This window comes from Tenrec ecaudatus, chromosome 16 (assembly GCF_050624435.1).
Source record: "Tenrec ecaudatus isolate mTenEca1 chromosome 16, mTenEca1.hap1, whole genome shotgun sequence".
NCBI lineage: Eukaryota > Metazoa > Chordata > Mammalia > Afrosoricida > Tenrecidae > Tenrec > Tenrec ecaudatus.
The window spans coordinates 45,820,778-45,846,713 of NC_134545.1; the positions used below are offsets into that span (position 1 = coordinate 45,820,778).

At 39.6% G+C, this 25,936-nt stretch overlaps 1 protein-coding gene across 3 annotated transcripts in view; it reads left to right on the forward strand.

Moving 5' to 3' along the window:
- The window catches only part of USP54 (ubiquitin specific peptidase 54), a 162,367-nt gene that overhangs the window by 69,935 nt on the left and 66,496 nt on the right, over positions 1-25,936 (forward strand). For all 3 annotated transcript variants that reach the window (XM_075534034.1, XM_075534036.1, XM_075534035.1), the window contains exons 2-3: positions 9,813-10,379; positions 11,376-11,468. In XM_075534034.1, coding sequence (XP_075390149.1) covers positions 10,233-10,379; positions 11,376-11,468 — 240 coding nt within the window. In that variant the 5' untranslated portion in view covers positions 9,813-10,232. The remainder of the gene's footprint in view (positions 1-9,812; positions 10,380-11,375; positions 11,469-25,936) is intronic.

A 25,936-nucleotide genomic window follows, 5' to 3' on the forward strand; every position in this document is an offset into this window, starting at 1 on the left:
GCTCGGTTTACCTTCCCCCCCCCCGATTTGTTTTTTTTAAAATAATTTATGTTTTTAGCCCCATATCAGAGGAGCAAGCGAGCAAGAAAAATTATGAGAGAGAAGCATAATATTGAGAAAAATTAATTAATTAATTTTCCTCCCTGTGGTATGGTTGTCATACGTTGGGCTGTTAACCATAGGATCACCAGCTACTCCACAGGAGGAAGATAAGGCTTGTTATTCCTGTAGAGGGTCACCATCTCAGAAACTCACAGAAGCAATCCGACCTTGTCCTAAAGGGTTGCTATGAGTTGGCAGAAACTCGATGGCAGTGAGTTTGGTTTTTGGTTTTAATGAATGAGAAAAATGTCTTTATTCTCTATCAAAAGAATACCCCCTCTGAGAGTCATTGAAGATTTTTGACAAGGAGTATGACATGGTCTGAGTTGTATTTTAAAGGATCAGCTCTGTCATTGTAACATGTTGGCTTGGAGGCCTGGCAGGTAGCCAGCAATGCACTACAGTGGTCCAGATGAGAGAGGGTGAGGGTTTGAACTAAGGCACCAGCAATGAGCATAGAGTGAATGAAAAGAGAAATTCAACTCTGATCTTCTGTCTGTAAATAGTATCATTTATTACATAATTGGAGATGCCCTAACCAAAACACCACACACACACACACACACACACACACACAGAGAGAGAGAGAGAGAGAGAGAGAGAGAGAGAGAATGTGAAGAACTGATTTTAGGAGGAGGGAGATGGTTTCATATTTGGGTAGAAAAAAGTCTGGTTTGTACTTTAGGGGTTGCCTGCTTTGAAGAAAGCCGCAAAAGAGACATGCTCTATCACAGCGATAGGAGAAACAGTTATTCATTTGTCCTTCATTTGATTTACGCTTTTCTCAATTCATCCACTGAATCCAGTCATGTAGATCCAAAAGAGCCTGGAAGGGCGGGTATCTGTGTTATGTGTTACGTAAAGTTTAGGAAGAATGAGGTCTGTAGAAAAAGGTCTGTGACTATGAAGTAAAATTGTGAGAGTACCATGTCTAAAAAGACCGTCAGTGAAGCAGCAGCTGTAAATTATTAATTGTAGAGACATTTAATAATGAAAGATTGAAGGCATTTAGAACAATATAAGCACAGGAGGCAATATGTTTAAGGTATTTTTGCTATTGCTATTGTTTCTAAAAATACAGAAGACCTGTGTGTGGTTATCTTTAAAGCTAAGAGAGCTAGTGAAGATGAAATGTTTGGGAGGTAATAATAACAAATAGCGTCTTACTCATGATGACCCTGTGTGTTCCAGAGTAGACCTGCTTTAGGCTTTTTCATTACACATGTTGTTGTTAGGTGTTGTCAAGTTGGTTTTGACAAAAAGCAACCCCTGTGTACAACAGAATGGAACACTGTGTCATCCTCATAATTGTTCTTATATTTGAGCCTATTAATGTAGCCACTGTGTCAGTCTGTCCTTTTATCTCTGCCCCTCTGCTTTACCAAGCCCCATGTCCTCCAGGGACTGATCTCTCCTGACAACATGTCCAAAGTATGCAAGATGAAGTCTCTCCATTCTTGCTTCTAAGGATCCTTCTTTTTTTCCCCTAAGAATCCTTCTGTATGTACTTTTTACAAGACAGATTTGCTTGTTCTTTTGGCAGTCCATGGTACTTTCAATATTTTTCACTAATACTATAGTTCAAATGCATCGATTTTTATTCGAGCTTCCTTATTCAATCTTATTCAATGGGTTTTTTTTGTAGACATATGGATATTATCCTATGATGGGTTACTGATGGTGGGTGGTTTGCTTCAGAAAAGATCTTGAAATTTTCTTTTTGATAATGATGATTGTGTTATAAAATTCCTCTTTAATTTTTCATTTCTGATGTAGTAGGCCAGCTGATTATCAGATTCAAAATGGCTTAAAGTAATTTTTTGACAAATTCTAGGTATTCTAGACTCACACTTTGTATAGTCTACATTCTAATTACTAATAAAGCTAAAAAAAAAACTTTAGGGATACAGTTCTTTTGTCCATAGTGCCACTTCTCAGCCATACTAGTCCTTGGCCTCTTAGCCACGTAGTCCTTTGATTTCTGCCCTGCTTGGATACAAAGCTCCTTTAGTGCTGATCGGTATCCAAAGGGCACTCCATGCTGCTATGTGTGCTGCTGCCTCTACTCTGCTGAGAGGTCTCAGATGAACTCTGCTCTCAACTGTACCCTGTTCTTGCTTCTAGATGCCTCACTTCACACTCAGTGCATTGGCAAAAGTGATGAATCTGTGAGTTAGAGGCCTCTACAGTTTATTTGCACGTTCCCCCTCAGTCATTTGCTGGTATCTACGAAGAACGATCACAGAGAGTAAATTAAACTTTGTATTTGAAAAAGAATTGTATTTTTTAAAAAAGAGAAAAATTATAAATGAAAATGTTTTCCCTTATACTTAGCTAAATTTTATTAGTTTGATTTATCTTTTTTTTCTTTTCCTTTTTAAAAAATCATTTTACTAGGGGCATATACAACTTTTATCACAATCCATACATACATCAATTGTGTAAAGCACATCTGTACATTCATTGACCTCATCATTCTCAAGACATTTGCTCTCACTTAAGCCCCTGGCATCAGGTCCTCATTTTACCCCTCCCTCCATGCTCCCCCCTCCATCATGAACCCTTGATAATTTATAAATTATTATTTTGTCATATCTTACACTGTCTGACGTCTCCCTTCACCCACTTTTCTGTTGTCCGTCCCCCAGGGAGGAGGTCACATGTAGATTCTTGTAATTGCTTCCCCCTTTCCAACCCAGCCTCCTTCTACCCTCCCAGTATCGCCATTCACACCACTGGTCCTGAAGGGATCATCCACACTGGCTACCCTATGTTTCAAGTTCCTATCTGTACCAGTGTACATCCCCTGGTCTAGCCAGACTTGCAAGGTAGAATTGGGATCATGATATTAGGGGTGGGGTGGGAAGGAGGAAGCATTTAGGAACTAGAGGAAAGTTGTGTGTTTCTTCATTGCTACATCACACCCTGACTGGCTCATCTTCTACCCCCCTTGGACTGTTCTGTAAGGGGATGTCCAGTGACCTACAAATGGGCTTTGGGTCTCCACTCCGCACTCCCCCCACCCCCTTATTCACTATGGTAAGATTTTTTGTTCTGATGATGCCTGATACCTGATCCTTTCTATATCTCATGATCGCACAGGCTGGTGCGCTTCTTCCATGTGGGCTTTGTTGCTTCTCAGCTAGATGGCCACTTGTTTACCCTTTCAAGCCTTTCAGACCCCAGACGCTATATCTTTTGATAGCTGGGTGCCATCAGCTTTCTTCGCCACATTTGCTCATGTGCCCATTTGTCTTCAGCGATCACATCATGGAGGTGAGCACACAATGTTATGATTTTTTGTTCTTTTATGCCTGATAACTGATCCCTTCTGCATCTCGTGATCACACAGGATGGTGTGCTTCTTCCATGTGGGCTATGTTGCTGCTTAGCTAGATGGCTGCTTGTTTACCTTTAAGCCTTTAAGACCCCAAATGCTCTATCTTTTGATAGCCGGGCACCATCAGCTTTCTTCACCACATTTGCTTATTCACCCGCTTTGTCTTCAGCGGTTGTGTCCAGAAGGTGAGCATCACAGAATGCCAATTTAATAGAAGAAAGTATTCTTGCATTGAGGGAGTACTTGAGTGGAGGCCCAATGTCCTTCTGCTAAATACTAAATCTATAAATATATACACATAGATCTATTTCCCTATCCTCATATATAAATATATTTGCGTATGTACATGTCTTTATCTAGACCTCTATAAATGCCCTTTGCCTCCCAGCTCTTTCCTCTATTTCCCTTGACATTCCTCCTGTCCCACCATCATGCTCAGTTCCCACCAGGGTTTCAGCAATTCCTCTCAGTTACATTACCCTTGATCACGTCCTACCAGGCCTCCTACATCCTCCTCACCACTGATTTGCATCACTTGTTGTTCCCTTGTCCCTGGGTTTGTTAACACCACTGCCTTTTCCCCCATCTCCCCCTCTCCTATGTCTCCCCGGAACTGTTGGTCCCATTGTTTTTTCCTCCAGAATGTTCATCCAGCCTATCTTATTTAGACAGGCCTGTGGAGATAATAACATGTACAAAAACAAGACAGAGCAAAACCAAGCAACAATATACAACAATACAACAACAAACCAATGACAACAAAACAAAATACAACCAACAAGAAAGAAAAGCTTGTAGTTAGTTCAAGGATTGTTTGTTGGCCTTTAGGAGTGTTTTCCAGTCCAGTCTGTTGGAGCGCCATGCTCTGGCCCCAAAGTCCACCTTCAGCATTACCTGGGGACCTTGCCACTCGATTCCCGTTGCATCCCCTTAGTGTTTTGCCTCGGTGTGGCCGGATCCAATCAGGTGCAATTCCCACACTGTGTCTCTGGTGTTGTCCCCTGTAGGGCTATGAGTCATTGAGGGGCGTCATGTCTCATAGTTGGGCCGGCCATGTGGTCCTCTCTGTGGACTGACTGCTCTAATTGGGAACATGGTCCTCACGGCCTGGTGGGCCAGGATGTGCTCCACTCTCTCCTCCTCCCCCTTCATCTGTTCCCCGTGCTCTAATCAGATATGTTCCTCTCCCGGAGCTGCAGATTCAATGCCATGCCGTCCTTTGAAATAAATTCTTCTGAGGAGAGGGGAGTTTAATTTATCTTATGTGATATATCTTATTGTTTTTATGCAATTAGATGACATTCCTGGTAGTTGACAATTTACTAGTCATCTGAGGCCCTAAAAACAGAAGTTACCTTTCTAATTATAGGCTTACCAATTAACTCATTCATTGAAATCATTATTTGTTTTTCTTTTGAAAACCTTGCTATTCTGTATTCCATTGACCGTAAAAGTATTTTGATTAAAAATCTGAAGTAGGAAATAGGTATTGTGGCATCATTTTCAGACCCACAAAATGAAGCTTATAATAATTAGGTAGCTTATGTGGATTTGGATAATTAACCTATGTCATTGTCATCATCATTCTTCCCCCCCACCAAAAAAATAAATTGCGTCATTTCCAGGTGGTACAGAATTCATGGCATCAAAAAGAACAAAGATCAGATGCTGACAGGCTCCTGAACTGGGTTTACTCAGACTGTACAACTAGAAGAGGAATGGCTGAGGGAGGAAAACTAAAAAGATGGCACAGTCTGTGTATGTATATAAACAAAATGCCAGACCTATCGCTGTGGAGTTTAGACTCAAAGAGACCCAACCTAAGGTTCCCAAGGCTGTAAATATTTACAGGAGCAGAGAATCTCAGTTTTCTCCCACTTCATCGATCTTGTATTGGTTATCAGTCCAATACTTTTACAAACAGTGCCACTATGTGCATGTGTGTGTGTGTTTACTTACAAAAGTTTATTCTTAAGTGTACACTAGACTCCAAAACATCACTTCATTCTTTTTTATAACTTTATTATTTTTCATAGTTTGTTTGTTTGCTTACAGATACAAAGTTTATTAGTAGTTACTAGGGTCAGCATACAAAAATGGGGGGTGGGGGTGGAGGGTAGTGGTGATGGATGACCAGGACCAAGGTCTTCCTGAAAGCTTGCATGACTGAGAGGTCATTGGGATGCATGGCTGCGGTGGGTTCTTCTTTTTTCTCAATTTTCTCCAGGTCATAGTCTGGCTGCTTGGCCATCTCAGGAGAGGTTAAGTCAGGTTGAACCTTGCTTTGAGCTGAAGGCATTCAAAGAGTCTCGGGGAGGCAGCACCACTGGGCACACAGACAACAATCTGCTCAGGCTGCAGGCACTTCTCTCTGTTTACTTGCGTTTTATTGACTATGCAAAGCACTTGACTGTGGAGAATAACAAACTATGGACGGCATCTCTGCCCCACTTGCTGGTCCACGTGGAGGGAGAGAGAGCTTTTCATAGTTTTATTGGCACATAATCCATAGATTATACAATTCAATAGTTCAAGCATATCAAGAAGAATTGTACAATCATTACTCCAAGCCATTTTAGAATTTTTTTTCCACAGTTAAATCGCTTTTAAAATGAGTTGTGTAATCACCATCAGTTCTAGTGCTCCCTGCCCCTTCTACATTGTTTGCTCCTAGAACCCCATAACTCTCTCCATCTCCCACCCTCATCCCTATCTCCCTTATAAACAAACCCTTGCACCAGTTCTTATGTCTGTGCATCTACTCCTTCTGTCCTTCATAAGCTGGAAAACCTGACAGAAATAATAAAACTCAGAAACAAAATGAAGTGGTAAGGATAAAATAATAATACAACAATAAAATACAAATGATGAGTAAGAAAGACCACCATCGGTATTTAAAAGGCCAGGGAAGAAATTTTTTTGTCATGGAACAATCAAGAAATAACTTGCACCTAGAACAACTTCAGAGTGGGTCAAGAGGGAAGTCAGCTGACCAAGTATCAAGTTCAATCCAGTATAATCACGATTACAATGATTTCTATCTGATAGTAAAGTTGTTTGAGACCCTTGACTGTGGCCAGATGGGATCAGCCAGTAGCATAATCTGACTGCTCTGCGATTGGTTTTGGACTCCCCCTGTCCTCTCTAGCCTTCTACAAACAACATCGCTTTATTCTAACTACAGGTGCTAACAGATGTTATAGCAGAGAATTCATTTATTTAAACAGGAGTGAATGAAGGGTTGCCATTGCCTCGGTTATAAAGAGTAGCTTGTTTTATGCTAGACTTCTTAATTCTTCCCGTGGCCAGGAGTCCTTCATTTTTAGCTCCTTGAGTGTCCTCTGCTCGTCTTCTCTTTCCTTAGTCTGCTTGTTGGACTGTTTCAGGCACCTTTTGCCACCGTTGCAGCCAGACATGGTATCTCCTGCCCCTTCCCCAGACCTGCCACGGAAGCAGAGCTCAACCATGCATCATAGTTACTCTATGTGGCTTGCTTCTTACACCTTGACACAAAATACTTAATTATAACATTTAGTTGCTTGATTTTTGCCTATTGTAGTGCATTTCCAGATCTCCTTTTCCTTGAAGTAGTGTTCAAGTCTTAGTTTGTATGCATAGCTATGCTTCTTTTATTTTTAAAAGTTTGGGATTGCCAGCATCATCTGGCATGGCATTTATTTTCTGCCAATGTAATAATTTGGTCGTGATTCTAAGTTGAATCACTAATAGTGCATATCCCAAGCCTGCTGCCATTGAGTCAATTCTGATTTAAAGAGGCCCACGTAGAGTCCCATGGCTGTAGATCCCGAATGGAGCACTCCTTTCCTTCTCCCTAGAGCAGCCGCGGGGTTTGAACTGTTGCCCTTGCAGTGAGCAGCCCGCCCCTTACCCCACAGGTCTGCTGGGCCTCCAACACGACATATCGTGCTACGTAAGTGTAATATACTTGTCAACTTTTTTTCAAGTTAATTCCTTTCAGCTAATTAAAAAAAATTATACAAAGAATTCTCATATACCTATCAGAAAAAAATCTATTGTTAATGTTTTGCTACATTTGGTATGCTGTTCTCTCTTTCTATATGTGTGTGTGTATAAATTTTTCTTCTGAGTTATTTCAGAATACATTTCAGACATTTCACTTCTTTGCCCCAAATACTTAAGTATTGTCTAAGAAATTCTCTTTGCTTTTTTAAATATCAGGTTGTTATAGTCAAGGGACATAGAATTTAATTTCCCGCATATGTTCAGTAGAAGGCATTGGGGAGGATTATTTAAGTGTGATGTTTCCAATTTGTCATCAGTATTTTCCTGGACCATTTGTTGTTGCCTCTCTTGTCTTTTTGGTGGCACTTACCTCTAGTTTCTGACACACCTTGAACAAGTATGAGTGTTCCCTGCCTTCCCAGACATAAAGCTGCCATTCAAACCTTGAGAAGCCTTTGTGTGCTGCTGTCTTTCCGGCTTTTGCTCCCTGTACACAACGGCATGTGTCCTAAGGGCAGCTCCTAATGTGGATACTGGAAACTCCACCTAGCTGCCGAGTGCTTCTGACTGGTAGCTAAGTGGAGGCAGGGTACTTGTCATTCCTGGGCCACAGAGGAGCTGAAGGGATGCTGTGTGGCTTGTTGGAAGTTTCTTAGCTTCCTCAAGTGTTTCAAGGTGTGTGCCAAGACTGGAGGGTCTTGTGGTCTGTGTGAGAAACCTGGATTCCTTCTTGGTGCCATGCTAATTGTAGTTGCAGGCCTCTTTCATGACTGGCACCGTGATAGGAGTTTTTGGAATAGTATCATACACAATACATAATTAAGTTACATTATAATAGTTGAACAATTACTGCTCTGCCACTCATCAGCTTTAAGTTAACATCTTTAAGGCTTCACTTTACAATTCTATAAAATGGAGCTGATAGTACCTAATCTTTTAGCTCTTAGGAAGATTAAATAAGGAATGTACGTACAATGTTTAGAACAAATCTGACACAAGTTAGTATTTCATATTAGATAGTCATATTTGGAATAGATGATGGACCCTATATTTTAAAAAATAGTACATGATAAAAACATATATAATGTGACAGTATAGCATTTAATCAAATACTTTAGTTGTGACGTGCAGATTATAAATAGTTGGGGAATTTAGAGAAGGGAAAGAACAGTCTTGTGAAACCATTTAATATGCCTGTGCTTCAAATTTCCACTGGACACACGAGCGAGAATGCCAGGCTATCTCCCAGAGAGTAATTACGATGTTACAGTATTTTTTGCTTTTAGCTTTAGGGAACTATATGAAGTGAATTTTGATACTTGTATTTAAAATTTTTTTCTGATGTGAACATTTTGCAGCTTTATAAGAAAGCTTAAAACTGAGGACTAGAGCATTTCCATCTCAAAGGTGCTTGTTTTGGTACTACTTCCTGTTGTTCTTCAGCATTTTAACTAATTGAAAAGTAAAGTTATTAAGTGGATGACCTTTGATTGTGAACCCCTAAACATAATCCAAGGTAACTTAAACATCCATTTGGTTCTCTGGCAAAAACCGAACAGACAAGCCCAGGAGAGATTGGTCCTCCTCCACGGCTGCCAAGGACACGTGGGTTATCCGCAGTAGAGGTTTCTCTGCCACAGACCACCCCTTGGCCCTCCTGTCTTAAAAACAGGCTTTCACAGCCATACACATGTAAAACCTTCTCTAAAGAGATTTTACTCACAACTCCCAGAAGACATTTGTTTCCACTCCCAATTTGGTGTGGGCTTGCTTACTTGGTGATTTATTTTCTTCCTTTCTTTTAAGCCTTATTCTGGAAAGGTTATATTTGATTTTTTTATTTCCTTCTAGGAATTTGTGGAGAGGGTTTTTGTGGATGTATAGTATTTTTGTGGTGGTGGTTGTTTTTTAAACCTCCTGCGTTTGAGTGTTTCTCTATTATTGTTGTTGCTGGTTTTTTTTTTTCCTCCTATGGCATTGTTTGCCAAGGTTAAGTTTATAGTGAGAGGTGAGGCAACGTTGATTTTGGCATAACAGCACAAAGCCAGTAGAGTCATTAACTGACGTCAGCTTTTGATTTTTTTTCCTTCTCTCCTATTAAAACTCTCTGGCACAGCTGGCTGTTCCAGTCACAGAAGAAAAGAGAAGCGAACTTCTGAAACTCTGGATGGGATGATAGAAGTTTTGAGCACATTAAAAAAACCATCAGCAACAACAATAACAACCCCCCTTATAATTAACAAAAAAACACAGCAAACTTCTTGGCCTGTGGAATCTTTGTCACTTGCTCAGATCTTTGGTTAGCCTTTTTACTTGAGAGAAAATGTGATAAGACACTAGAATGGTTATGTTGGATTTCTGCTTATCTGTCTGCTTCTCCTCCTAGTTGGAAAAATCTTCCGTCTGAAGAAGCATTAAAAACCAGCCTACAGAACACCTCTTACTCCGATTTTGGATGCTGCTGGAGTTAAGGATTGCAGACACTTCACCGGGATTTTATGGAGGCGGTTTAAGAAAAATAGAAGAAAGCAACACTTACAGACTTCTCTTTGCAATAGTCCCGGGCCATTGCCCTTTGGACGTCGTGTGGAGGAAACGAAGGGCAGCTCTGTCGTCTGGATCTAAGAGAATACCTGAGTCTCTTGCGCTGCATACGTGATGTTTGGAAGGTTGTAAACTCAAAATCTTCCAACATAAATTCATTAAATTCTGTATTCTCTTTTTTTTGAGGACTTCATCAGAAAAACACTTCCTGCCCAAAGGATACAAAATCTTCTCAGTGTTTTCGGCCTAAATGTGAACCATAATGTCGTGGAAGAGAAATTATTTTTCCGGAGGTCGGGGTAGCGTCCAAGGAATGTTTGCTCCTCGGAGTTCGATCTCCATAGCCCCCAGCAAAGGCCTCAGCAATGAGCCGGGGCAAAATAGCTGCTTCCTCAATAGTGCCCTCCAGGTAAGTGGCTTTCTTTTGGTGATTTTGACTTTTAGTTGTTGATATTGTATTTTTAATAACTTCTAAATATGATATTTATAATTCCTGAGGCCAGCAACCTGAAATTCATTAAAAATTTGTATCTCTATGGTCTTAGGCAAACTACATGATGTCCTTGAATATCTATCATCTCATGTGTAAAAAGGGAATCAATAATAATTACAGAACTATAATAGTTGAAACTACTGCTACTACTTATCTGCCTAAAGGAGAGGTCTGCACCTGGTGATCTTTCTTCCTGAACTGTCTTTTTACTGTATAAACTCCCTCCCCTCCAACCCCCACTTTCTTTCTTTTGAGACTTAGATGTATTATCATCTAGTTGATTTTCTGTAGTTCAGAAAGCAGAATTCCTTCACAAATCAAAGATCATCAAACAGGTTATTTTTAATATCCAGGTTCTTAAATTTGTTAAATTCTGTATCCTCTTTCTATTGAGGATTTCAACACGAATTCCTTTAGCATGAGTAGTGGTAGAATGTTTGCTTACCATGTGGGAGACCTGAGCTTCATTCCTTGACTAATGGACCTCAGGCAGAGCCACCTCTCATCTCTCTGTGGAGGCGTGCACGTTGCTGTGATGCAGAACAGCTTTCAGTGGAGGCTCTAAACTAAAGCAGAATAAGAAGAAAGATCTGGTGATCTACTTTTGAACCTCAACCCGTGAAAATCCTAGAGATCACAATAGTCTGATTCCAGTGTGCATGAGGTTGCCATGAGTTGGAAGCCAAGGCAATGGCAGTTGAAAACAACCAGGTGATTGTACTTCCCAGGTTTCCCCTTTTGATGTGTCTTGCCGTCTCTGTAGTCTCACAGTCCCAAAGCTCGAGCTGGATCCTGTCTTTCTGCTCTTCCGTAGTCAGGCTCGTAGAGTGGTAAGCTCACCTCCCTGGGGTCTCACCTGCAAGTATTTATGTTTCACTTTATACACTTTAATGCACTTTTCCCCTTTGTCAGGTTTTGTGGCACTTGGACATCTTCCGACGTAGCTTCAGGCAACTCACAAGTCACAAGTGTATGGGAGACTCCTGCATCTTTTGTGCTCTCAAGGTAAAATTTTCCAATTGTTTCTTCTTACTGCTCTTAGCTGTCAAATGATTAATATTGAGTTGGTTTGGCTAATGAAGGCCATACTAAAGATTTTGTTGTTTATATAATTAGGTTTGTTTCTTTCAGAGAATTACTGTGTGGTTTAGTTTGTCTTTCTGTCCTTGCTTGGAGCTCTAATTAACGTGATAGGATACCTGAAATTCAGGTGTTCTTCTACTTTGAGTATTTTCCTGAAAAACTAATTCTTAATTTTCATTTGAAAGAATAAACCACTAAGTATTTATAAAGGGATTGATTAGTGAGAGATGCCAGCCCTTAAAATTTCCAGGGTGGGGGTGGGGGTGGGGGGACGAGTCAGGGATTTCTTGTGTTTTCTCTTACCAAACTTAATGATTTTTTTTCTATGTCATACTTACTTACTTCTTGCTTTTTCTGGGTCTAAGTTTTTTATTTCTAAATAAAGTGGAATTGGGAGTTCACTTAGAATAAGAGAAAATGGCCTAAGATATTTTGACTAAAACTGTAAGTATGCTGCTAAAGAGGAAAATTACGATGTATAAAGGACCAATTCGCCTTTACTTTATCTGTTTTTCCAATATGGTAGCATCCTTGTGTGTTTTCTTGGTCCAGATGTACAATGGATTATTTGTGGTTGACTCAATCTGCCTGAAATCTAGACACGTTTTCATAGTTAATTTTCAGTCTCATACAGTCTGAGTTCTTATTAGTTCATTATATAAATGCTTAGAAGTAATGCTTAGAAGTCTGTTTTCTGTGGTTGGTTTTAGCATTCTAGAGAAGGAATGATGGCCAAATGATCTAGGAGGATTTTCTGTTTTATCAGTTACTTGGAACAATGGATTCAAAAGAAATTTTTCAGCAGCATTACTTAGGCATCTTAGGTTCATAGTAGGCATGTATCTTAGAAATACTTGATTCTTCTTACTCTCTTTTTCCTACTTCGGTCTCACACCCTTTGTTTTTAACAGAGAATGTAAATCAGTGACAAACTGGGGTGTTTCAAGCTGTAATTTTAATAAAACCAAATCTTTTACAACTTGGTGGTAGCATTACTGACTGTGTCCATTGATCTGATTTTCTAAAAGGTATATTGACGTTAAGTAGCTAGTTTTGGATAAACTAGAAATACAGTAGCCCCTCAGTCAGTAAGTCCAAGGAGATTGGTTCATGGCATTAAAACCAAAATATGAAGGCCAGATACTTGGTGGGAGAAGTGAATCCTAGAAGAATAAAAAGCTGGAATCTGTGTATCAGGAAGACTAGATAGAGTTTATACCATCCCTAATGTGCTTTTAACAAGTCAGGACTATGTCATATTCTTCATTGACATAGATGGGACTCCAGAAAACTGACTGGTCACACTATTGTTGCATTTCATTTTTCTGGGGGACAAAAATTATTACTCTAATATAAATAAATATCATTATATATAATATAAAGCAGAGAGATGAAGAATACCAGTGACCACAGTGTATGGTTCCCTGAGATACCCAAATACAGAAGGAAAGTGGTTTTTCATCCTATTATCAAAAAACTCACTTGTTTAGAGTCAGTTCTGGGTCATAGCTCATAGCAACCCTATATAGAGTTGCTGAGGCTATAAATCTTTATGGGAACAGTGTGGCTAGTGAATTTGAACCCACAACCTAGTTGTCCAACACTTACCCAAGAGTGCCACCAAAGCCCCTGTCAGTGAAGCAATTGCTTGTGCCTTCATAATTCTGGAGATGTGTTGGGATGCTGGTTCTTCCATATTACATGACCTGACCTAACCCTAGATTTGATTTGTTTTCACTGCTTCTTTTGTTATGTTGGGAGTGTATTTCAAGTATCTCCCCCCCCCCACCCAAGTGCTTTTTAATTCCTTAATACTATACATACACTTAGGAGTTTTTTTCTACTCTTTTTAAAAATTTATTTTTAAAAAACGTTTTATTAGGGGTTCATACAACTCTTATCACAATCCATACATACATCAATCGTGTAAAGCACATTTGTACATCCATTACCCTCATCATTCTTAAAACATCCACTCTCCACCCAAGTCCCTAGCATCAGCTTCGCATTTTTTTACCTCCCTCCCTGCCCCCACTTCCCTCATGAACCCTTGCTAATTTACAAATTATTATTTTGTCACATCTTGCACTGTCTGACGTCTCCCTTCACCCACTTTTCTGTTATCCGTCCCCCAGGGAGGAAGTTATATGTAGATCCTTGCCATCGGTTCCCCCTTTCCAACCCACCCTCCCTCCCAGCATCGCCACTCAAACCACTGGTCCTGAAGGGATCATCTACCCTGGATTCCCTGTGTTTCCAGTTCCTATCTGCACCAGTGTACATCCTCTGGTCTAGCCAGATTTGTAAGGTAGAATTGGGATCATGATAGTGGGGGGAAGGAAGCACTTAGGAACTAGAAGAAAGTTGTATGTTTCATCGTTGCTACATTGCACCCTGACTGGCTAATCTCCTTCCCGAGACCCTTCTGTAAGGGGATGTCCAGTGGCCTACAAATGGGCTTGGGTCTCCACTCTGCACTGCCCCCCTCATTCACAATGATATGATTTTTTGTTCTGATGATGCCTGATAACTGATCCCTTCGACATCTCGTGATCACTCAGGCTGGTGTGCTTTTTCCATGTGGGCTTGGTTGCTTCTCAGCTAGATGGCCACTTGTTTATCTTCAAGCCTTTAAGACCCCAGACACTATGTCTTTTGATAGCCGGGCACCATCAGATTTCTTTGCCACATTTGCTTATGCACCCATTTGTCTTCAACGATCATATCAGGGAGGTGAGTACAAATGATATGATTTTTTGTTCTTTAATGCCCGATAACTGATCCCTTCTGCACCTCATGATCACGCAGGCTGGTGTGCTTCGTCCATGTTGACTTTGTTTCTTCTCAGCTAGATGGCCGCTTGTCCACCTTTAAGCCTTTAAGACCCCAGATGCCATATCTTTTGATAGCCAGACACCATCAACTTTCTTCATCACATTTGCTTATGCACCCGCTTTGTCTTCATCGATTGTGTCGGGAAGGTGGGTATCATGGAATGCCAGTTTAATAGAACAAAGTATTCTTGCATTGAGGGAGTATGTGAGTGGATGCCCAGTGTCCATCTGCTACCTTAATACTAAACCTATAAATATATGCCCCTAGATCTATTTCCCCATCCTCATATATAAGTATATTTACATATGTACATGCCTTTATTTAGACCTCTATGAATATCCTTTGCCTCCTAGCTCTTTCCTCCATTTCCTTTTACTTTCCTCTTGTCCCACTATCCTGCTCAGTCTTCATTTGGGTTTCAGTAATTCCTCTTGGTTACATTACCCTTTATCGCACCTTACCAGGCCTCCTACACCATCCTCACCACCAATTTGAATCACTTGTTCCCTTGTCCCTGGGTTTGTTAATACCACTACCTTTCCCCCCACCTCATCTCCCCCTCTCCCATGTCCCCCCAGGAACTGTCAGTCCCCTTGTTTTCTCCTCCAGATTGTTCATCCAGGCTATCTTATTTAGACAGGCCTGCAGAGATAGTAAGATGCACAAAAACAAGACAGAGCAGAACCAAGCAACAATATACAACAAAACAACAATAAACCAATGGCAAAACAAAACACAACAAGCAAGAAAAGCTTGTTGTTAGTTCAAGAATTGATTGTTTTCTTGTCTAGTCTGTTGGGGCACCACGCCCTGGCCCCAAAGTCCACCTTCAGCCTTCCCTGCGGACTTCACTGCTCCGTTCCCTTGTTGTTCTTTTGAACCCCCTTAATGTTTTGCCTCAGTGTACACTTAGGTTTTAGGTAGCATTGTCTCCATGATTTTAAAGTATCCTAATTTTTAAATTATAAATAGGTTTGTAATGCTGTTGTATTGATTTGAAAGTATGAATGAGCTGAACTTGGGCCTAATAGCTCTGAAATTTAAACTGTTAGACTAGCCATAGTTTCCAAGAGATATTCCTTCATCAAAGTGGGGGGTCTTCATTTTCTGAGGGAAGGGAATGGGTGATGTTTATATGAAGAAGGAGTAAGCCCTAGATGGACTGTCAGCACCTGGGTCCTCCTGTAGAATGTTTCTTTTGTCTCCCCACTAAGCATCTGACCTCCGCTGACTTCACAATGGGGCAGGAGAATCAAACTTAGTATCATTCAAAGGCCAATTCCCATGAGGCAGTTGTCATACATGCCTCTACCTTCTTTCCTCTTTTACCAATTCTGACACCAACCAGTCTTCTCATGTACTTCTCTACTGGTTTTTTAATCCTTTGCAGTGGCCACACAGACAGAACTCATAAGCAATACACATGATTATGAGTTTTATTTTTTTATTAAGTAACAGATTACAACAAAGGATCAGAAATGCTCAGGATACAGATATACCTCTCTCTGTTTCTTAGTCCCTCAGTCATTCCACCCCTTGGCCTTTACCCTGCTTGAGCAGTGTGACAAAACTTTAGTGCTACTGAGGAACGTCCAAAGAGTATTTCGCTCCACCATTGGCTTGACATTAACTGCATGGGTCAGCAAACCTAGCTTCACTGATGAAGTCCCTAGAGGCACCCTGCTCCATAAACTAGCCTCCTGCCCATATACACTCAGCTCTTTTGCTCTGTGGACCATGAACCCACTGTTCTGTCTCATGCTCTTGATGCTGCTGCTGCTCCATCACTTCTCTGGTGTCACAACTAACTCTCTTGTCTTCTTGATCACAGAGGTTCACAGTGCAAGGGCCTCCAGGTCCAAAGGATGTACTCCATTCCTGGTTTTTCTTTCTTGATCCCTTCTTGTTTCTGAGATAGCTTATTTTAAACCCAGCAAGATGACAGCAATAGCCAATTCCCACATTAGAGTTCTAAACACCCTATTTGCAGGATCCCAACCAGTAGTTTAGTAGGAGTCAAAAAGGCTATGGCCCAAATATCCATATCAGGTAAATCACTGTACACACCTACTTTAAAAATATTATTTGATAGACTCTGAAAATAGTACAATTAAATATTGAACTCAGCTTTGGTCAGCGTAACAAGACAAGAAAAACAAAGGTAAGCTGTAAATTGTAAAGGAAGAAGCAAAGTTGTTAGTATTTGCACATATAGTGGTCGGCTATTTTTTAAAGTCCCAAAGAATATACAGGTATATTAATGGAATCAGTAAGAGTGTTTAGCAGATTATAATTGCATACAAGATCAATAGATTTGATTAAATTTCTATATATTTTCAACAAACAGAAAATACAATTTAAAAGGATAGCATTTGTACTAGCAACAAAATATGTGAAGGATAGGAATAAATCTAGCAAAAGGATGCAAGACATCTTTGTAAAACCCCACAAGTATCTAGTGTAGAAGTAGATTGTTGTCAAGCTGCAGGTCTTCTCCTCCCTTCTTCCTCAATCACTTCTCTTCTAAGTACCCTAACCGTTATCCTAATTTTGGTTGCAATCATTTTCGGGTTTTGTTATTTATATATCTTTATATATTTTTAAAGAATTCAATTTAAAGTTTGATTCTTTTAAAACTTTATTTTAAATGAAATCATCCTCTAAAATTTTTAAAAATCATTTTATTGGGGGCTCATACAACTCTTAACACAATCCATACATACATCAATTGTATCAAGCACATTTGTACATTCCTTGCTTTCATCATTCTCAAAACATTGCTCTCCACATAAGCCCCTGGCATCAGCTCCTCATTTTCCCCCTCCCTCCCTGTTCCCCCTCCCTCATGAACCCTTGATATTTTATAAATTATTATTTTGTCATATCTTCCCCTGTCCAACGTCTTCCCTCACCCACTTTTCTGTTGTCCATGCCCCAGGGAGGAGGTTACATGTAGATCCCTGTAATCAGTTCCCCCTCTCTACCCCACCCTCCTGTTATCGCCACTCTCACCATTGGTCCTAAACGGATCATCCATCCTAGATTCCCCGTGCTTTCAGTTCCTATCTGTAACAGTGTACATCCTCTGGCCTAGCCAGATTTGTAAGGTAGAATTGGGATCATGATAGTGGGGGGAGGAAACATTTAAGAACTAGAGGAAACTTGTATGTTTCATCATTGTTACCCTATACCCTGATTGGCTCGTCTCCTCTCTGCGACCCTTCTGTAAGGGGGTGTCCAGTTGACTCCAGATGGCACTCACCCTCATTTACAGTGACATGATTTTTTATTCTGATGATGCAGGATACCTGGTCACTTCTACACCTCGTGGTCACACAGGCTGGTGTGCTTCTTCTATGTGGGCTTTGATGCTTCTGAATCAGATGGCTGCTTGTTTACCTACATGCTTTTAAGACCCCAAACTCTATTTCTTTTGATAGCAGGGCACCATCAGCTTTCTTCTCCACATTTGCTTATGCACTCATTTGTCTTCAGTGATCGTATCATGGAGGTGAGCACACAATGTTATGATTTTTTGTTCTTTGATGCCTGATAACTGATCCCTTCAGCACCTCGTGATCACATAGGCTGGTGTGCTTTTTCCCTGTGGGCTTTGTTGCTTCTGAGCTAGATGGCCGGTAGTTTACCATCTTCTGTAAATTTTTAAAAATATGTCTTCTTTAGCTTAGCAATATGTTTATAAGATCATCCATGTTGTGTGCAAGTCCAATTTGTTCATTTTAAAACTACTTTGTATTATGTGTGTACTTTTTTCTTGCGTACATGCCAGTGGTATTGTCATGTACTATGTTTATCTTCCACTCTATTAGCTAATGACAATAGTTTTCCCAGTGTTTGCTCATTTTAAAAAATGTAGTGGAACTGATGTATACTCTAGAAGTTGAGAAAAGTCAGTTCTGAATTTTTTATGACAGGAAACAGTGAAGAATAGACAGGACACATGATGAACAACAAAATGAGCAGTGAACCTGATTTATCATTCAGAGTGGATAGACTTATCTTATGCAAATCACTAAAATCTCTGTTAAATACACCAGAGATTTGTTTCCAATTCACATCACTTATCCACTGCAGATTCATGTGGAAACAGATGCCAAAGCTGCACCCATGTTAAATGTCCCTAGTTGCTAAGTCAGAGGGAAGAAACTTTCTGGAGAGTTTTGCAAACAATTAAATGCTCACTTAAGCTAAGAAGTGCCAAGAGTCACTTCTGTTCAGAATTCGTTAACATAACTAATCATATGGTCCCACTGAACAAGGGGCCCAGGAAGTGTGATCTGATCATGTGCTTAAGAAGGGAAAGAGGGGGACGGACAACAGAAAAGTGGGTGAAGGGAGACGTTGGACAGTGCAAGACGTGACAAAATAATAATATATAAATTTTCAAGGGTTCCTGAGGGATGGGGTAGTGAGGAGGGAGGGGGAAAATGAGATGCTGATGCCAGGGGCTTAAGTGGAGAGCAAAGGTTTTGAGCATGATGAGGGCAATGAATGTACCAATGTGCTTCACACAATTGATGTATGTATGGATTGTGATAAGAGTTGTATAAGCCCCTAATAAAATGATTGAAAAAAAAAAGAAGTGAAAGAACCAGAAGTATGAGGGTAAGTTAAACAAAAAGGAAAAAGGCGTTTCTTCAAAATTATGGTAAGCTTTATTAAGCAAAAAGACCGAAATCTGATGCTGTTGCTTCTCCACATATCCTTCATCTAGAGCTATGCACATCTGCAGACACTGCTGCTGTCTTCCTCTAAAGAATCCTGCAGTCTTTTACTGATACCACATCTCAGTGGTGGTGTGACATCTCCAAGGAACTCAAACTGTTCCTGTGAATGGTTCTTTGAATTTGGGGAACAAACTTAAGTGTGAATGGGGCAAGAGCAGGGATATAGTAAGATTTTACAGCATGATTTTCATAAGACAGCCTTGAAGAATGAGCAGGTACTCTTCATTTATCACGGAAAAAAATATTTCTTGGTGCTATTTTCCTGATCTTTTAATCAATACTGCACTTTTCAATTTTCTTAAAAATTCTTTATAATAAACCATCATGCCTGTCCTGTGTCCTTTGAGGAAGTCTTGTCAAGATGACCCTTTTGGAATCCTGGACTGGAATCCTAAAAAGACAGTTGCAATAACCCTTTCTTCCTCTAGAAGTCACTTCTTTTGGGACTTTTTTTTTCTTGCGAGGAAGATCATTGCATTGCTGGAAAATAAAAAAATGTCTGCATTCATCTTCTGATCACAGAAACATTTAAAAGTATATTTTGTTTGTAATAAACCTGTACATGTATGACTGGAACCTGGAAGCAGTACTTTTTTGTTTTATCCTCTTATTTGGCAAAGTGTTCTAATGACCACCATAATTTACCAAATAGCAATACTAAATGAAACTGTAGTAATGACAACAGTGAGTATGACAAATAAACCAGTACAATAAAATCAAGAATTCAGAAGCAAACCTGTGGTAACTTACTGCTTCTCCTGTGAAACAAAAGAGAAAGTATACTTTTCAATAAATGATGCTCAATTGGTTGTCCATGTAGAATTTTTAAGAATGAAATTACCGTAGATTCTTATTCTAAGTCAAAATAATAATTTCAGATGAATTCAGGACTAAAAAAATGTAAGACAAAACTTACTTTACAAAATATGTAAAACAAAGTTAAACAACTGATAGATTTTACTACAAGATCTTCTATTCATCAAAAGACTTTGTACAGAACTAGTGTGCCTTGCCAACAGCTGGCATGTGAGTGAGCCATCAAGATAGTGGACCATCCAGCCCCAGCCAAGTCTGCAAATGATTGCAGACCCGCTTGACATCTTGACATTCTAATAGCCAGACACCACTCCCAAATTCCTGACCTCTACACATTGTATGAGACAATAAATGTTTATGGTTGTTCAAAAAGAAAAAAATCCATGAAGAGAATAAAGAGGCAAAGCTATAAACTGGGAGAAAATGTTTTCAACAGAATTGTATACAATAGAACAAGTAAAGTATTCAGGATAGATAAGAACCCCTATAAGGCATAAGTAAAAGATGAAAGAGTCAATGGAACAATGGACGAAAGACATAAGCAGACATTTTTCAGAAATGTAAATTAAACTATACTCTTCAGGTTGGTAGAAATTAGAAATTTTGATAAAGTTAAATGTTACCTAAAATGTAGGATAATAATAAGAAAAATATGTATATATGTTATGGTTTGGAATACAAATGGTAAGGGACACAACTTGCCATTGCTATTGAGTCAGTCCCAACTCACAGTGATCCTGCAGGACACAGTAGAGCTACCTCATGGGGTTTCGATGCTGTACATTTTTATAGAAGCAGGCTGCCACATCTTTCTGCTGATGGGCTCCAACTGCAACCTTTTGATTAGCTTACGTGCACTAAATCCCATAGCCTCCCACCATTATGCACGCATTCTCATGGAGTTCATTCAGATCCATCGTGACCTTGTGGGACGGAGTAGAACTGCCTCACAGCGTTCTCAAGGCTGTATGTTTGTCCAGAGACAGGCTGCCACATATCTCTCCTGTGGAGCAGCTGGTGGGTTCAAACTGCTAACCTTCAGATTAGCACCTGAGAGCACATTTTATTATGTGTTAGTGATATTGTACATTATGTGCTAGTGATATTATGCCACCGTGGCTCCTCTACCACATAACCATCTAGCAATTCTATTTCTAAATATATACCATAGAAAACTTCTTATACACAAAAAAACAGAAGATATATTTCAGAATGTTCAAAGTCATATTTTTATGATTTAAAAAAATCAGACAACACATTTTCTTTTTTTTTTCCTTCACATTTTCAACTATAGTAAAATGGATTTAAAAGGATGGTTTATTTTCACAGTAAAATATAAAATGGTAAAACAAATGATCTGCAGATGTCAATATCCACTTGGGCTAAACTCAAAAGCATATTGGATTTAAAAAGTCACAGAAGACTAAGCTATATTTTCACTTATATACAAAATTTTAAAAACATGAAAAACTAAACATTTTGTTCAGGGTGTGGGGTGTGGGGTGTGTGCGTGTTAAAACCTTGGAGAAAAGAAAGGCCGTGATTTTCATAAAATCTCACATGGTTACCTCTAGAAAGTGAGGGTATAATCAACTGGGGAGCTTCAAACTCATTTCTTATTTTTCCATTTCTTAAACTAGGTGGTAGGTACATGACCATGTGTTTATTAGCCTCTGGCTGTATATATGCATGATATTTGTTCTTTTGCATGTATGATTATTATTATGAAACAGGGAAAAACACTGTAGTCACTGTAAAGCATACTCTGAAGTATAGAGAAGAAAACTAAAAACTGCCTGAATCTCACCGTAGAGATTATCCTTTCTCATTATATCTCTTCTCTCATCTATGGTATTTCCAGTAATGAACCTTTTTACTCAGTGTTTTCACAAAATGAATACTTTTCATTTTTTTCACACCTCCAAATTGCTTCTCCATCTTCCTAACTCTCTATTTGGAGTGATATTTTGAAGTTGCTACCTTCTTATAATCTTAAAGTGGTTCCAACTTGTCTCTTAAATCACTTAAAATGCATGATTGTAGAATTTTAAAAAACTGATTTTGCGCTTCCGTCTTTCCCTCTGCAGTCACACTGCACTGCAGCTGTTGTGGCAGATGGTGCACTTGCTGGGCTCCCTCTTTAAAAGGCACCAGAGATGCTCTTGGCTTTGTCTGCAATGTTCTCCCTCCACTGCCACCAAGCCACATCCATCTTTCAGAACGCTGGGTCAGAAATGTACCTAGTTTAGGAGGTTTTTAAAATGACACCTTCTCCCCAGATCCATGCTTGCCTAGCTTAACAGAATTCAGCATGACTGAATGAGTTTTGGGGAAGGTGGCTCTGCTTTTCTTCCTTCCTGGTGTTCTTCCCAGTGCTTAGACAGGGCCTGTACCACAATGAACTCTCAGTGTCTTAGGTTGACATACTTTTCGTAGTTTTTGGATTTTAGCAATGGAGTTTATTACTTCCTTTTTCTTCTTTCTGTCTGACATACACTTTCACTCACTCTTTAACCAGAAAGAGATTTTCTTGTTCTGACTTTTGGCTTCACCCTTGTGTGTATGGGCGGGGCGGGGCGGGGGGGGTGTCTACTTCTCTAGGCCCTCATGCTTTTGGAAAGAAAAGGCTGAGATTTGTCTGTTTTTGTGTTGTGATGGAAGTTGAATGGGAGAGTGAATGATGCCTGGGAGTTTGTGGCGTTCCAGCACAGGTGAAATTTCATATATTTAAATCCCATTTCTAAAATTGCTTCTCATTTAAAGATTAGAGGACTGATGAGTGAGGCTGGTGAGAATTATTTTTTACTAGCTTTCTGTCACTTGTTTGATGTAGTGGTTTGCACATTGGGCTGCTCGCTGCAAGATCAGCAGTTCAAAACCACCAGCTGCTTCGCAAGAGAAAGATGATGAGACTTTCTACTCCTATAAAAAGTTACAATATTGGAACCCCACATTAATAGTTCTGTCCCATCCTATAGGTCCTCTGTGAGGCAGAATTGACTTGATGGCAGTAAGAGAGTGGGAAGTTCGATAGGTAAAATTCTTTTTATTTTTCAAGACAAAATTCTTCAGTTTAAGTAGTTTGTGAAAATTTACCAGATTTGCTAAGTCTGAATTATTTATGTTGGCATATAATTGTTCAATAATAGAGCCGATTACAAAATCGTTATATTGGGGGCTCATACAACTATTATCACAATCCACACATACATCAATTGTATAAAGCACATTTGTACATTCGTTACCCTCATCATTCTAGAACACCCGCTCTCCACTTAAGCCCCTGGCATCAGCTCCTCATTTTTCCCCCTCCCTCCCCGCTCCCCCCTTCCTCATAAACCCTTAATAATTTATAAACTATTTTGTCTTATCTTACACTGTCCGACGTCTCCCTTCACCCACTTTTCTGTTGTCTGTCCCCAGGGAGGAGGTTATATGTAGATCCTTGTAATTGGTTCCCTTTTCGACCCCACCTTCCCTCCACCCTCCTGCTATCGCCACTCTCACCACTGGTCCTGAAGGGATCATGTGTCCTGGATTCCCTGTGTTTCCAGTTTCTATCTGTACCAGTGTACATCCTCTGGTCTAGCCAGATTTGTAAGGTAGAATTGGGATCATGATAGTGGGGGGATTGGGGGAACATTTAGGAAGTAGAGGAAAGTTGTATGTTTCATCATTGCTACACTGCATCCTGACTGGCTTGTCTTCCCTGAGACCCTTCTGTAAGGGGATGTCCAATTGCCTACAGTTAGTCTTTGGGTCTCCACTCCACACTCCCCCTCATTCACAATACTATGATTTTTCATTCTGATGATGCCTGATCCCTGATTCCTTCAACACCTTGTGATCACACAGGCTGGTGTGCTTCTTCCATGTGGGCTTTGTTGCTTCTCAGCTAGATGGCCGCTTGTTTACCTTAAAGCCTTTCAGACCCCAGACACTATATCTTTTGATAGTCGGGCACCATCAGCTTTCTTCACCAATAGAGCCCATTCTTAAAGACAAAGAAACACATACATTTCTAGATTAATCACAGGATAGTCAACTTTCCTTAATTGGATATTTACATGAGGGAATGAGGGCTTTGCTCTTTTAATCTGCCCGAAAGATAGATGTTTCTGCCTTCTCTCCAATTGTGTGTGTCTATATATATATATATATATATAATTTTTTTCCCTCCAAACCTCTAAAATGTATCTTATGTAAACAGCTTTTGGTTCTTTATAGAACTTCACCCCCTACCCCTGCTCTGGTACCAACTATCAGTAGTTCTATGTCTTGTGATCTTTACCAGGTACCTTAATATGAAGGAGTTTTTAAAAGTTTGTAGAAAAATTCCTTATCTTTCCATTCCATTTGCCCTTGAACTCTTTTAAGCCCCCTTGTGTATATTAGATCCAGTATTTATATTTGCTTTTTGGTGCTTTGTAAACAATGCAATACTTGTTTTTGGTACAACAAAAATATATACCTACTGATTACTTATTCACTTGGGTAGGTTCCAAAACCCATATTGTTATGCAAAAATCAGCATTATGGAAAAATAGAAGATGCCTACATCAGATCACAAAATGGAAGACCACTACATTATTACTTAACTGCCAAACTACTGAGAACCTTTTCCTAACCAAATTGGTCATTTTTTAAAATACATAATCTCTTTTTTGAAAGCAATGTTTTTATTTCCCCTTGACCATCCATTATAAAATATATGGTAATAGAATTTATGGCAGAGTTCACTCCCAGGATAAAGGGTGACCTTTTCCAGAGTTACATTTAAAACTATGCTTCAGAAAAATGATATAATTGCTACATGGTTTGGATCTTCATTTACAAGTCTTGAGTACCTAGAGTTTTCTGTATTTCTTTCTGTCAAACTTATTTTAGGGCCCTGGTGTTGCTCTCACTCCTTTTCTTTTTATGGAACTATTGTGCATGAGCATATTTGAGCCCAAGTATTACTTTGTATAAGTAAAGGAAAGTCCTTCCTTTCAGGTCAGGGGTGTTTTAGGTCTTTTTAAAAAAAATCATTTTATTAGGGGCTCATACAACTCTTATCACAATCCGTACATCCATTCATTGTGTCAAGCACTTTTGTACATTTGTTTGCATCATCATTTTCAAAACATTTGCTTTCTGCTTGAGCCCTTGGTATCAGCTCCTCCTTTTCCCCCCTCCTTCCCCACTCCCCCCCTCCCTCATGAACCCTTGATAATTTATAAATTATTATTATTTTATCAGACACGTAATCTTATCCATCATAATTTACGAAGACTCACGTCTCACCTTGGCATTCCCTTGGCATTCCTTACTGCCAAACCTAAGTCATTAATGAGCAAAATAGATTTTTTACTGTTGTTATTCATATGTAATATCAGATAGTTGATAAATGATGAATGGATGTTCTTCTATTACTTGTTTCAAAATCTCTTCTGTAGCCATTTCAACCTCAGAATCTTGCATTGGAGTAGTTAATGATGGTTTTCCTGAGAAAGAGTTGTGTCAATATGCCCTGCTGCTTACTTGGCACCACAATGCTTGTTAACTTCTGGTCAGCAAGTCCATGCGAGGTAGAACTGCCCCTGTGAGTTTCCAAGATCATAATTCTCTATGGGAGTAGAAAGCCCATCTCTGTCCTCTCAAAACCCAAATTTATCCCCATCTCGTGTAACTAAAGAATTTTCCTGACCCAAATTGTCATGCCTATAGTAAAGTGCTCTTGATTATTGTTCATATTGAATATGTTCTTATATCCCCAGCCCCCAGAATATGACTTTATTTTGGTGTTGGTTTATTTATTTATCTCTGTTCTGGGGAGGAAATCCGCCCTCTGTAGTTAGTATGCCACAAAGATTGTGTTCTCCTTCCAGGGATTGTACTAGGGGCCTTGTAATGCCAGGATGTAGGACAGAGTGTTTTTTATTATAGGCAAAGAAGAATGCTGCATTGATTGATTACATTCAACAAATCTTCTCAATTAGTGTTTTCTTT